Below are 12,668 nucleotides of genomic sequence, written 5' to 3'. Positions count from 1 at the left end.
AAAGAAATATCCCTAAAAAAAAGAAAAAGAAAAATATAATATATATTGTTAATTTGTTAACACTGAACTCACCGTCAACAACTCATACCTGAATGTACCTTATCTACCAAACCTATGTATTTTCTCTGTAAGGCATTTAAAATACCTTCTTATGCTAAGGAAAACCAAACAGCACTACAGTTGGGTCATTATAAGCAGTAAAATATTCATAAAAAGCACTAAAAAGCAACAAATGTGGCTTCAAGCAGGCTGCAGAAAGGATATTTATTTACTATATGAATGTTCAAACATGAAGGCAAAGGATCATGCTATTCAACTTTGGTGGGAAAACATCAACAGCCAACTGAAAATTTTTTCATGTCAATGAACATCTACCAATGACAACAAAAGCACCATGAACGATGCAGGAAGGGCCAGGATTATGGCACAGTGGGGTAAGCCATCGCCTGTGACACTGGCATTTCATAAAGGCACAGGTTTGAGTCCCGGCTGTTCCACTTCTGATCCAGCTCCCTGCTAATGCACCTGGGAAGGCAGCAGAAGATGGAGATTCAGATGAAGCTCTGGACACCTGGCTTCAGCCTGGCTTATCCCTGACTGTTGCAGCCATTTGAGGAGTGAACCAGTGGGTGGAAGATATCTCCCTCCCCACCCTCCTTGGCCCGGTAATTCTGAACTTCAAATAAATAAATCTTAAAAAAAAAAAAAAAAAAGTCTTACTTAAGGTTAAACATGTTTGCTGCATACAGAAACCATGAATGTTTTTCTAATTGGGAAATATACAACTGCTTTATTTCCTTATATATTTTCTCAGGAAACAGCACCAGCGTAATTATAACAAAAAGAACACTTAATCTCAACTTTACCAAATATGTGATATTATCTTAAAAGATGGAACAGAGGCAAATTTTCACTTGTTGAAAATTAAAGCATTTTAAAGAGGCCCTTCAAACATCTATTATACATTATTATACATATTTTCCTTTTTTTTTTTTTTTTTTTTGACAGGCAGAGTGGACAGTGAGAGAGAGAGACAGAGAGAAAGGTCCTCCTTTGCCGTTGGTTCACCCTCCAATGGCCGCCACGGCCCGCGCGCTGCGGCCGGTGCACCGCGCTGATCCGATGGCAGGAGCCAGGAGCCAGGAGCCAGGTGCTTTTCCTGGTCTCCCATGGGGTGCAGGGCCCAAGCACCTGGGCCATCCTCCACTGCACTCCCGGGCCACAGCAGAGAGCTGGCCTGGAAGAGGGGCAACCGGGAAAGAATCCGGCGCCCCGACTGGGACTAGAACCTGGTGTGCCGGCGCCGCTAGGCGGAGGATTAGCCTAGTGAGCCGCGGCGCCGGCCATATTTTCCTTTTCTTAAGACTTATTTATTTATTTGAAAGTCAGAGTTACAGAGAGGAAATAATAGATCTCAAGAAAAAACAAAAACATCTTTCATTTAAATTCAGATTCTACTGAAAAGAGTTTAAATGTTGAAGAGCGTATGGGATGAATGGAAAATTTCTATTTAAAATTATCATAAATTTACTAAATATTAAGCAAGAATAATGAGGGAGATTATCACAGCTAGCTACGACTTTAAGGATTTTACTAGAGTGATAGTGGTAAAAAAAAAGACTTCCAAGATCAATGGAAATGTATGAAAGGCCTGGAAATTGACAGAATTTTGTGTATGATACCAGTGGCATTTAACTGGTAGAGTGTGGTGGGGTTGGCATTAACTAGTTAACACTTTTAAAATTTTAGGGAAAGGATGTAAAACAAAATAAATGTCAGACACAATAAAAATAAAATACAAAAAACTGAAATCATCAAAGAATTAGGATAAAATATTGACATACATTTTTACTATTCAGGAGTGAAAAAAATTTAATGAAGAAAATTCGAACTGAATTTATAAATATTTAAAGCCAGCAAAAACAAACTGAAACGTGGAGAGAACATCTTCAAAATAAATAGCAAATATTAAGATCTTTGATAAATACTGAGTTTTTATGAACAAATTAGAAAACATAATCACAAGGGGTTGGTGGGTGTTATGGAATAGCAGGTTAAACCCCTGCTTGAGTGCAACACCAGCATCCTGTATCTGACTGCTGGTTTGAGCGCTGGCTATTCCACTTCTAATCCAGCTTCTTTCTAATGTGCCTTGGAGGCAGTGGGAGAATACCCAAGTAATTGGGTCCCTGTCATTCACATGGGAGACCAGGATGTAGCTCCTGCCTCCTGGCTTCAGCTTAGCCAGACTTGGCTGTTGTAGCCACCTGGAGAGTGAATGAGCAGATGGAAAAATTATATCTCTCTCCCCCCCATCTCTGTCACTCTGCCTTTCAAATAAATAAATAAATATTTTTTTAAAAAAATCACAAAAAACATCAGGTAAATTATTCCATCAATATCGTTACGAAAATCACAAAGAAATACAAATAGCAAAAATAGGAGTGCAAATGAATGTTTGACACTACTACTAACAAAAGAAATATAAACTACAAGACATTTGTTACCTATAAACTGGCAATAATAAAAATCCTATTATCCAGCAGTGCTCAACTACTGAAAAATGCTAATTCTCGTAGCCTTTGGATTCAGAGGATAAAATATTGTACAAATTTTCCAGAAGGGCATTTGGTAACATGTATTCAAAGTCTTTGAAAAGCCACATTCCCTTCCAGCAACTATACTCGTCTTTTAAGAATTAACTGTACTGAATTTATTTTAATCTGAATAAGATGTAACTAAAATAATATTCACCTTCAAGCAATTCATAACAATGAAAAATTCAGAGAGAACCTAAAATTTCAAAAACAAAGGTCTATTTAAATTTATGATATAGCTTAGAATATTTAATGTCTAAATAAAAGGTTCATGATATTTTCAGATTGATTTAAATGTGTGCATATGTCTGTGTGTGTGTAATATATCACCTAATATCTGCCAGGTTTGTTCTAAGTATTTAAAAAATATCAACCCATTTGATCTTTATAATAGTTCCAAATCAATTAGGTATCATTACCATTTCACCACACAATAGTATGACAATGTTTTTAAAACCTTGAAAAAATATATATTCAATGTACATATATCCATACATATTAATTAAATACTTATAGCGTCTTTACCAAAATGATAGTGGTTAAGTCCAGATTAACATTTGACTTTTTCTTTGAATTTCAATTTTTTGACAAAAGTTTGTATTATTCTGTCATATGGAAAAAATTACTAAAAATAAAACATATGGAAAACCAACTCACTCATATTTTTCTAACATAGGAATTTTCCCCAAATTAGCAATGAAATGTGAGAAGGGTAATTCAATCACTTCTTACCAGGACTCTGGTGATTAGGATGAAAAATCTAGTTAACAATCATAAACAAAGCTGTGCTGGATAACTGTACACTCATTGCTTTTTGACCAGAAGTATGTCACCCCAATTCTTCTTCTAATTTTAGAACCCTAAATTTTGTATACTTTATCAGTTTCTAAACAAAAAGCAACTTATATCCTCATCACATTATTTGCTCAAATGTTTAAAATATATTTGAAACTATCATATATTAGAGATCTGACTTCTTTAAATCATTTAACTTCTAAACTTTGCTTTTCTCACTAATAAAAAGGGAAAGAATACTTTTCTGGAAAGGTCATGTCCAAAATGCTTTAGTTTATGAGTTCAGTAACTAAATGTCTTAATTATTTAGTAAATTTCAATAAATGACATGGCTGTTACTTACCGACAGGATAATTCTCCATCCATGGCATCGTGTTCATATGTACTGGTATATGTCAATCTTCCTCCTACAACTGTCCCAACTAAATACACCAGCCAAGCAAGACGTCCTAATACATAAAAAGAAAGAAAAAAAGCTTAGAAAGTGATAAGAAAAGCAAACTTATTTCTCAGAAAATTTCAAAATTAGCAGAGTGATCTATTCTTTCAAACAAGTTATAAACTCTTGTAAACTCAGTTCTTGACAGAAAGTGGAGAGTTGGGTCTTAAGTTTACTAAGACAGTATAACAGTGAAAATGGTACAGATTTTAGAGCCGCATAGAACTATATTTGAATCCCAGTTCTATGAATTTGATATATGTTCTTGTGTAAGTTACTTACCTCTTTGCATCTTAGGGATTTCATTTGTAAAATGGAGAGATTAACTTTTACCATTAAGACTTATGATCGAAAATGACAACAAAATATTAAATGTTATTCAGTCAGAAAATACTATTATGATGCAATGACCAGTATCATTTTCTGAATGGTCATTGTCATGATAGGATTGGTCTGATCATTTTGAACATTGTACTTGCTTTGAAGATAACAGCTAATAATGGATTTATTCCCTCAGAACTTCATCTTTGGATTCATCAATCTAAGTATCACATTCTCCAAAAATTTTCTGAGATCTTTATGATCAATTAACATAGTATATCTTGCTAAAAAGAAATTCTGTGCTATTCTAGGGCAAAAGACAACATGCTATCTTATGATACTGCAATTATTTTTTTTAATGAGAAATCTTTTCCAGAGAACTTAGTTTTGTTTTTGTTTTTAAAATGTTGAATTAAACAGAAAAAGGCTACCTGGGCTTGTTTGAATAATTGGGAAGGAGAAGCAAATGTATTTTTAAAAAAGAACATAGTCTTCCTATATTCCAATGGACACCAGCAGTGATTATTATACTACACAGTTCAACAATAATTTTTGGAGCAAAAACAGTCTATTAAGGGGACAAACTTCTTAGAAGTTAGAAATATAACCTGTCAAGTATGCACATAGCTGTTCTACCACAAAACAACAATAAACTAATTAGAATTCACCATCCTTGTACATTGGAGCTATGAAACAGACTAAGCAGAATAAGAACTACAAGTTTCATCAAGTAATCCATCATAAAACATACTCAAGTTTCATGAAATGTATAATCAGTAAAAAAGAAAAGAAAAGGTACTAAAACAAACAGCCCATGTAGGAAACTGATAGAATTCAGAAAGTTGCCTTAGGTACTTCCAAAGTGTTTTATGGTCAATAGAAAGCCTTTAATACCATAAGCTCTCCCCTGATGACCTTGCTTCCTCATTAAGTCCTTTCAATAGTTGCTGTCTCTTTCATACCTTCATTATCTTGGGGTGTTGAACATTCAGCAAACGTTCTTCATATTCCTCATTTCCACATGCAGAACATTCTCCCTCTCTTCATCATTAAAACACTTACCTTTACATTTTATGTACTCAAACTACGCTACCAAATACTCCTTCGTGTTGCAATTACCTGGTTTTTTTTTTTTTTTCCAGTTATTTCCCCTTATTTTTTAAAGAGTATTGGTTCCTGTATTCTTTCCAACAGTATTTCTACGGTAATTTCTTACATGATTTCTATGGTAATCACTACCGATTTTACTATCTACAAAGATGGCTATAAATCCTTTGTTCTACTGAAACTTTTTTTTTTTTTTGACAGTCAGAGTGGACAGTGAGAGAGAGAGACAGAGAGAAAGGTCTTCCTTTTCTGTTGGTTCACCCTCCAATGGCCACTGTGGCCGTCGTGCTGCAGCTGGCATACTGCGCTGATCCGAAGCCAGGAGCCAGGTGCTTCTCCTGGTCTCTCATGCGGGTGCAGGGCCCAAGCACTTGGGTCATCCTCCATTGCCTTCCTGGGCCACAGCAGAGAGGAAGAGGAGCAATCGGGACAGAATCTGGCGCCCTGACCGGGACTAGAACCCGGGGTGCCGGTGCCGCAGGCGGAGGATTAGCCTAGTGAGCCATGGCGCCGGCCTCTACTGAAACTTTTTAACAGCTCACTGAAATATAATTCACATATCATACAACTCACAGTAAATAATTCAATGTATATTAATGAATTCACAGGACTATTATCACAATCTAATTTTAAAATATTTCCATACTTCCCAAAATAAATCATATTTATCAGAAGTTATTCTGCATCTCACCCTAGCTCTAAGCAATTACTAAGTTACATGATTTCTTTTTAGATTTTTCATATTATGGATATTTCATACGAATGGAATCCTAAAGCATGTGGTCATTTTGACTATCTTCTTAAATTTTGCATGTGTTCAAGGTTCACCTATGATGTAGCATGTATCAGTTCATTTATTTTTAACAGCTGAATGATATTCCACTTTTTAGGGTTTTCTTACTACATTTTATTTTTCTATTAAGTTGATGGATGTTTAGATTGTTTCCACTATTTTGGTAATCATAATGCTGCTATGAAAATCAATTTACATGTTTTTATGTGGATATACAGTTTTGTTTATCTTAGGCATACCTAGGAGTAGAACTGGTAAGTCAAATGGCACCTGCACTTTGAAAACTTTTGACTTATTTATTAATTTGAAAGGCAGAGTTTTTGGGGAGAGAGAGAGAGAGAGAGAGAGAGAGAGAGAGAGAGAGAGAATGATCGATCTTCCATCTGCTGGCTTACTCCCTAAATGGCCACAACAGCCAGAGCTGGGCTAGTCTGAAGCCAGCAGCCGGGAGCAGATTGCGGGTCTCCCACCTAGGTTGTGGATGTCCAAGGATTTGGTCCATCTTCCACTGCATTCCCAAGCACATTAGAAGGAAGCTGGATCAGAAGTGGAGCAGCAGGGCTCTGGTGCCCATCTCAGGAATCCAACTTCATTTTTTCAAATGCGGGAATCCAATTGTCCCAGAACCATTTGTCGAAAATATTTTATTTTGGAGCCGGCGCTGTGGCACAGTAGGTTAATCCTCCACCTGCGGCACCAGCATCCCATATGGGTACCGGTTCTAGTCTTGGCTGCTCCTCTTCCAATCCAGCTCTCTGCTATGGCCTGGGAAAGCAAGAGAAGATGGACCAGGTCCTTGGGCCCCTGCACCTGTGTGGGAGACTGAAAGAAGCTCCTGGCTTTGGATTGGTGCAGCTCCCGCGGTTGCGGCCATTTGGGGAATGAACCAGCAGATGGAAGACCTTTCTCTCTCTCTTTCTCACTGCCTGTAACTCTAACTTTCAAATAAATAAATAAAATATTAAAAAAGAAAATATTTTACTTTTGCCACTGAATTATTATGGCACCATTTTAGAAAATCAACTGACTATAAACTACAGGGTTTATAACCAGATTCTCAATTCTATTTCATTAATCTATAATCCTACCTGAATGCTAGCACTATGCTGTCTTTGATTTTTTTATAAGCTGGATCAGAAGTGGAGCAGCAGGGCTCTGGTGCCCATCTCAGGTGGTGGCTTAACCTATTATGTGGGGAGCAACTCGGACTAGACTAAGTTACTGGAATTAAGACTTATTCTATGCATCTGCTCTCCCACAATATGGCACTGGGAGAGGAGAAACAGCTTCTACACAGCTGCCTCCAGTTCAACCAATAAACTGTAGGACCTGCTCCTGATTGGAGGAGAGCAGTGTACTCGGCGTGTGGGCAGCCGAGTTGGGATTGGCGGAAGAGGACTATAAAGGAGGAGAGAGACAACATGCACCAGGAACATCTAAGAGGAACATCTGAAGGAACACCTGTGCAGCCCCCGAGAGAGCCGGCCGGCGGTGTGCCGCTCCCCCGCGGAAGTGGGGAAAGTGGCCAGGGGGAACCGCCCTTCCACGGAGGTGGAAGGGACGGCAGCTAACCCGGGAAGAACCAGCAGCAAACCCGGGGAGGGCCGAGCAGACAAAAGAACAGCGCAGGGTCCTGTGTCGTTCCCCCACGAAGACGGGGAGCGACATAATGGTGCCGTGACTCGGATAGGAAACCTAGGCAGGGTTTAGTGTCGTTCCTCCACGAAGAGGGGGAGCGACACTATTAGACCATAATGCTGGTCCCATTTGAACATCTGAGGGACTGTCAAAATGTTTTTAGAAGGAACTGCACAATTTTACATTTCCACCAGCAATTATTTGAAGGTCTGGTTTCTCCAAATCCTTGTCAATATCTTCAATCGCACCCATCCTAATGGGTGTGAAGTGGTATCTCATGGTAATCTGACACACCTTTCTTTAATGATTAACAATATTGAGCATCTTTTCTGGTATTTACTTAATATTTATTTATGATGGGAAACAGGAATCCAATTTCATTTTTTCAAATGTGGGTATCCAATTGTCCCAGAACCATTTGTTGAAAATATTTTCCTTTTGCCACTGAATTATCATGGCACCATTTTAGAAAATCAACTGAATATAAACTACAGGGTTTATATCTGGACTCTCAATTCTATCTCATTAATTTATAAGCCTACCCGAATGCTGGCACTACGCTGTCTTTGATCACTGTTGCTTTGGGGCAAATTTTGAAATCATGAAATGTGAGTTTTCCAACTTCACTCTTCACAAGATTATTTTGGCTATTCTGGATCTTGTCAATTTCCACAGGAATTTTAGGATCGGCTTGTTGATCTCCTGCAAAGAAGGCAGCTAGGATTTTGACATGGATTGCACTCAACCTGCAGATCAATTTGAAGAGTATTGTCATTTTAGTAATATTAAGTCTTTTAATCCATGACCACAAGACTTCAACTTATTTAATCTTTAATTTCTTTCAACACTGTTTTACAGTGTCATTGTTTAAGGCTTACAATTCTTTTTTAAATTAAATTTATACCTATTTTTGATGTTTTTGTAAGTGGACTCATTTTTTTCCCTTCTTTTTTTTTTTTTTTTTTTTTTTTTGACAGGCAGAGTGGACAGTGAGAGAGAGAGAGACAGAGAGAAAGGTCTTCCTTTTTTGCTGTTGGTTCACCCTCCAATGGCCGCTGTGGCCGGCGTGCTGCGGCTGGCGCATCATGCTGATCCGAAGCCAGGAGCCAGGTGCTTCCTCCTGGTCTCTCATGCGGGTGCAGGGCCCAAGGACCTGGGCCATCCTCCACTGCACTCCTGGGCCACAGCAGAGAGCTGGACTGGAAGAGGAGCAACTGGGACAGGATCCGGTGCCCCAAATGGGACTAGAACCTGGGGTGCCGGTGCTGCAGGCGGAGGATTAGCCAAGTGAGCCACGGCGCTGGCCTCCCTTCATTTTCAATTGTTCTTTGCTAATATATAAACATACTATTGGATTTTATTAACTGATCCTGTATCCTACAAGTTTGCCAGTCTCTTTTTCACTAATAATTGTTTAGTATCTGGCACCCTGCTTGCCTACTTTCAAACCAATCTCTGCTCTACATATATATTTAACTCTTCCCTTGCTGACATAATTTACAAAACCTTATTGTTTAGAACCAAATCCCACCAACTTTTTGCCTATATTCCCAAAGTTTAATATAACTCGAGAAAGGTACAACCATGTTGACTAGTCTTACTTGAATTCACCTTTTCAGGCAGGTCTTATCTAAACATCCTATAAATTTTTTTTTCTTTTAATAAGATTTTTATTTTATTTATTTGAGAGGTAGAGTTACAGACAGAAAAAGATCTTCCATCTGCTGGTTCACTGTCCAAATGGCCACAAAGGCTGGAACTGAGCTGATCCAAAGCCAGGAGCCAGGAGCTTCTCCCTGGTCTCCCATGCAGGTACAGAGACCCAAGCATTTGGGCCACCGCCTACTGCTTTCCCAGGCCACAGCAGGAGGCTGGATCAGAAGAGGAACAGCTGGGACATGAACTAGCACCAAATGGGATGCCAGCACCGCAGGAGGAGGCTTAATCTACTATGCCACAGCACCGGTCCCCCCATCAATTTTCAATAGCTCAAATAGTAGCATATCCTCAAGTATCCATCTAATCCTTTCCTCACTGTTTGCAAGATGTGGAGTCTATTTTTCTAATACTTTATAAATCTGGGCTGTACTATAACTGTCCTGACAAAAAGAATATGCCAGACATCACAACATTCCAGGACCAGGTCTACCTTTTACACAAACTGGCAGGTTCCCCTAGTCTGTCAAGGAATGTTCACTCTGGGAAAACCAGCAACGAGGTAAGAAGACCTCAAAACCTGAGCCCACCATAATGTTAGGAGGCCTGAACTCGCCATGTACAGAAAAGAAATGCTCTGTTAGAGGCCATGCTCCAAGCTTCCCGGCCCAGACATTAGCCCTGGAGAACAGAGAAGCATTCAGGTGACTTTAGCCTCAAATGTCATCTGATTACTGCACTAAAAAATGTCAAAGGAGAACCCATCCAGCTTCCCATTTCCCAGAACATGAGAAATTGTTACTGGATAAGTCACTAAGTTTTGGAAACAGATAACCATAATAAAATTCCCTAGCATTTCGTATCCTCTTTTTTGCTTCATTCTTTTATTTAGCACATCACTTTTTAACATAGTATATATTTACATATTTATCTTGCATTGATATCTGTCTCTTCCAATAGACCATAAGTGGCTTCAGAGCAGGTATTTTTGTCTGCTCATTATTGCATCTCCAGAGCCTAAAACAGTGCCTGGAACACAGTAGGTTATCAGTAGACAAGAGTTATTAAATTAAGAAATCATTACACAGAAAGCACAGCATGAAACAGAAAAAAAGTTAACCATATCAACTTAGTAAACTCATTAAAAAGCAATTTATTTTAAATTTTTTCATAAGTTTTTTTTTTTTGGACAGGTAGAGTTATAGGCAGTGAGAGAGAGAGACAGAGAGAAAGGTCTTCCTTCTGTTGGTTCACCCCCCCAAATGGCCACTACGGCCGGTGCGCTGCGCCGATCTGAAGCCAGGAGTCAGGTGCTTCCTCCTGGTCTCCCATGCGGGTGCAGGGCCCAAGCCCTTGGGCCATCCTCCACTGCCCTCCTGGGCCACAGCAGAGAGCTGGACTGGAAGAGAAGCAACTGGGACTAGAACCTGGTGCCCATATGGGATGCCGGCGCTGCAGGTGGAGGATTAGCCATATTATTAGCATATTAATGATAATTATATCTCTATTGTTTGGAGTAAAAAAAAGAGCAACTTCTCCAATCATAATCAATACAAGATGAGGATACAATTGATTTCCATTATTCACAGATTCCATAATTTGCAAATTCACTATTTGGTAAAATTTATTATAACCCCAAATCAATACTTGCACTGAAGCTTCTGAGTTGTCCAGTGCACATATTCCATGTTCAGGTCAAACAAAGTGACACACTTGCCTTCTTGTCTCAGCTTCAGATTATAAAAAGTACTCTTTTTGGCTGGAAAAAGATATACCATGCCAACAGAAATGAAAAAAGAGCGGGCGTCGCCATCTTAATATCGGACAACATAAACTTTACCACAAAAACTGTTAAGAGAGACAAAGAGGGACACTATATCATGATTAAGGGATCAATTCAACAGGAAGATATAACAATTATCAATGTATATGCACCTAACTACAGGGCACCAGTTTATCTAAAAGATTTATTAACGGACTTAAAGGGAGACTTAGACCCCAATACAGTAGTACTGGGGGACTTCAATACTCCACTCTCAGAAATAGACAGATCATCCGGACAGAAGATCAACAAGGATACAGTAGATTTAAACGACACTATAGCCCAAATGGATCTAACAGATATATACAGAACTTTCAATCCTACAGCTACAGATTTTACATTCTTCTCAGCAGTACATGGAAGCTTCTCTAGGATTGACCACATACTAGGCCATAAAGCAAGTCTCAGAAAATTCAAAAGAATTAGAATCATACCATGCAGCTTCTCAGACCATAAAGGAATGAAGTTGGAAATTAGTAACTCAGGAATCCCTAGAGCACACGCAAACACATGGAGATTGAACAACATGCTCCTGAATGAACAATGGGTCATAGAAGAAATTAAACGAGAAATCAAAAACTTTCTGGAAGTAAATGAGGATAACAGCACAACATACCAAAACTTATGGGACACAGCAAAAGCAGTGTTAAGAGGAAAATTTATATCAATAGGTGCCTACATCAAGAAATTGGAAAGACACCAAATAGATGAGCTTTCAATTCACCTCAAGGATCTAGAAAACCTACAGCAAATCAGACCCAAATCTAGTAGGAGAAGAGAAATAATTAAAATCAGAGAAGAAATCAACAGGATTGAATCAAGAAAAACATTACAAAAAATCAGCCAAACGAAGAGCTGGTTTTTTGAAAAAATAAACAAAATTGACACCCCATTGGCCCAACTAACTAAAAAAAGAAGAGAAAAGACCCAAATCAATAAAATCAGAGATGAAAAAGGAAATGTAACAACAGACACCACAGAAATAAAAAGAATCATCAGAAATTACTACAAGGACTTGTATGCCAGCAAACAGGGAAACCTATCAGAAATGGATAGATTCCTGGACACATGCAACCTGCCTAAATTGAACCAGGAAGACATCGAAAACCTAAACAGACCCATAACTGAGACAGAAATTGAAACAGTAATAAAGGCCCTCCCAACAAAGAAAAGCCCAGGACCAGATGGATTCACTGCTGAATTCTACCAGACGTTTAAAGAAGAACTAACTCCAATTCTTCTCAAACTATTCAGAACAATCGAAGAAGAGGGAGTCCTCCCAAATTCTTTCTATGAAGCCAGCATCACCTTAATTCCTAAGCCGGAAAAAGATGCAGCACTGAAAGAGAATTACAGACCAATATCCCTGATGAACATAGATGCAAAAATCCTCAATAAAATTCTCGCCAATAGAATGCAACAACACATCAGAAAGATCATCCACCCAGACCAAGTGGGATTTATCCCTGGTATGCAGGGATGGTTTAATGTGCGCAAGAC

General features: G+C 38.6%; 1 protein-coding gene across 10 annotated transcripts in view; it reads right to left on the bottom strand.

Moving 5' to 3' along the window:
- Nucleotides 1-12,668, bottom strand: part of RANBP17 (RAN binding protein 17) — a 371,265-nt gene that overhangs the window by 283,110 nt on the left and 75,487 nt on the right. For all 10 annotated transcript variants that reach the window (XR_011389899.1, XM_051843604.2, XM_070076412.1 and 7 more), the window contains one exon: nucleotides 3,736-3,841. Coding sequence is in view for 9 of the 10 variants with exons in the window: in XM_051843604.2 (XP_051699564.1) it covers nucleotides 3,736-3,841 (106 nt within the window). In the remaining variant the exon portion in view is untranslated. The remainder of the gene's footprint in view (nucleotides 1-3,735; nucleotides 3,842-12,668) is intronic.

This window comes from Oryctolagus cuniculus, chromosome 6 (genome assembly GCF_964237555.1).
Source record: "Oryctolagus cuniculus chromosome 6, mOryCun1.1, whole genome shotgun sequence".
In the NCBI taxonomy this organism is placed as follows: Eukaryota; Metazoa; Chordata; class Mammalia; order Lagomorpha; family Leporidae; genus Oryctolagus; species Oryctolagus cuniculus.
This window is presented reverse-complemented; position numbering and strand designations above follow the sequence as displayed.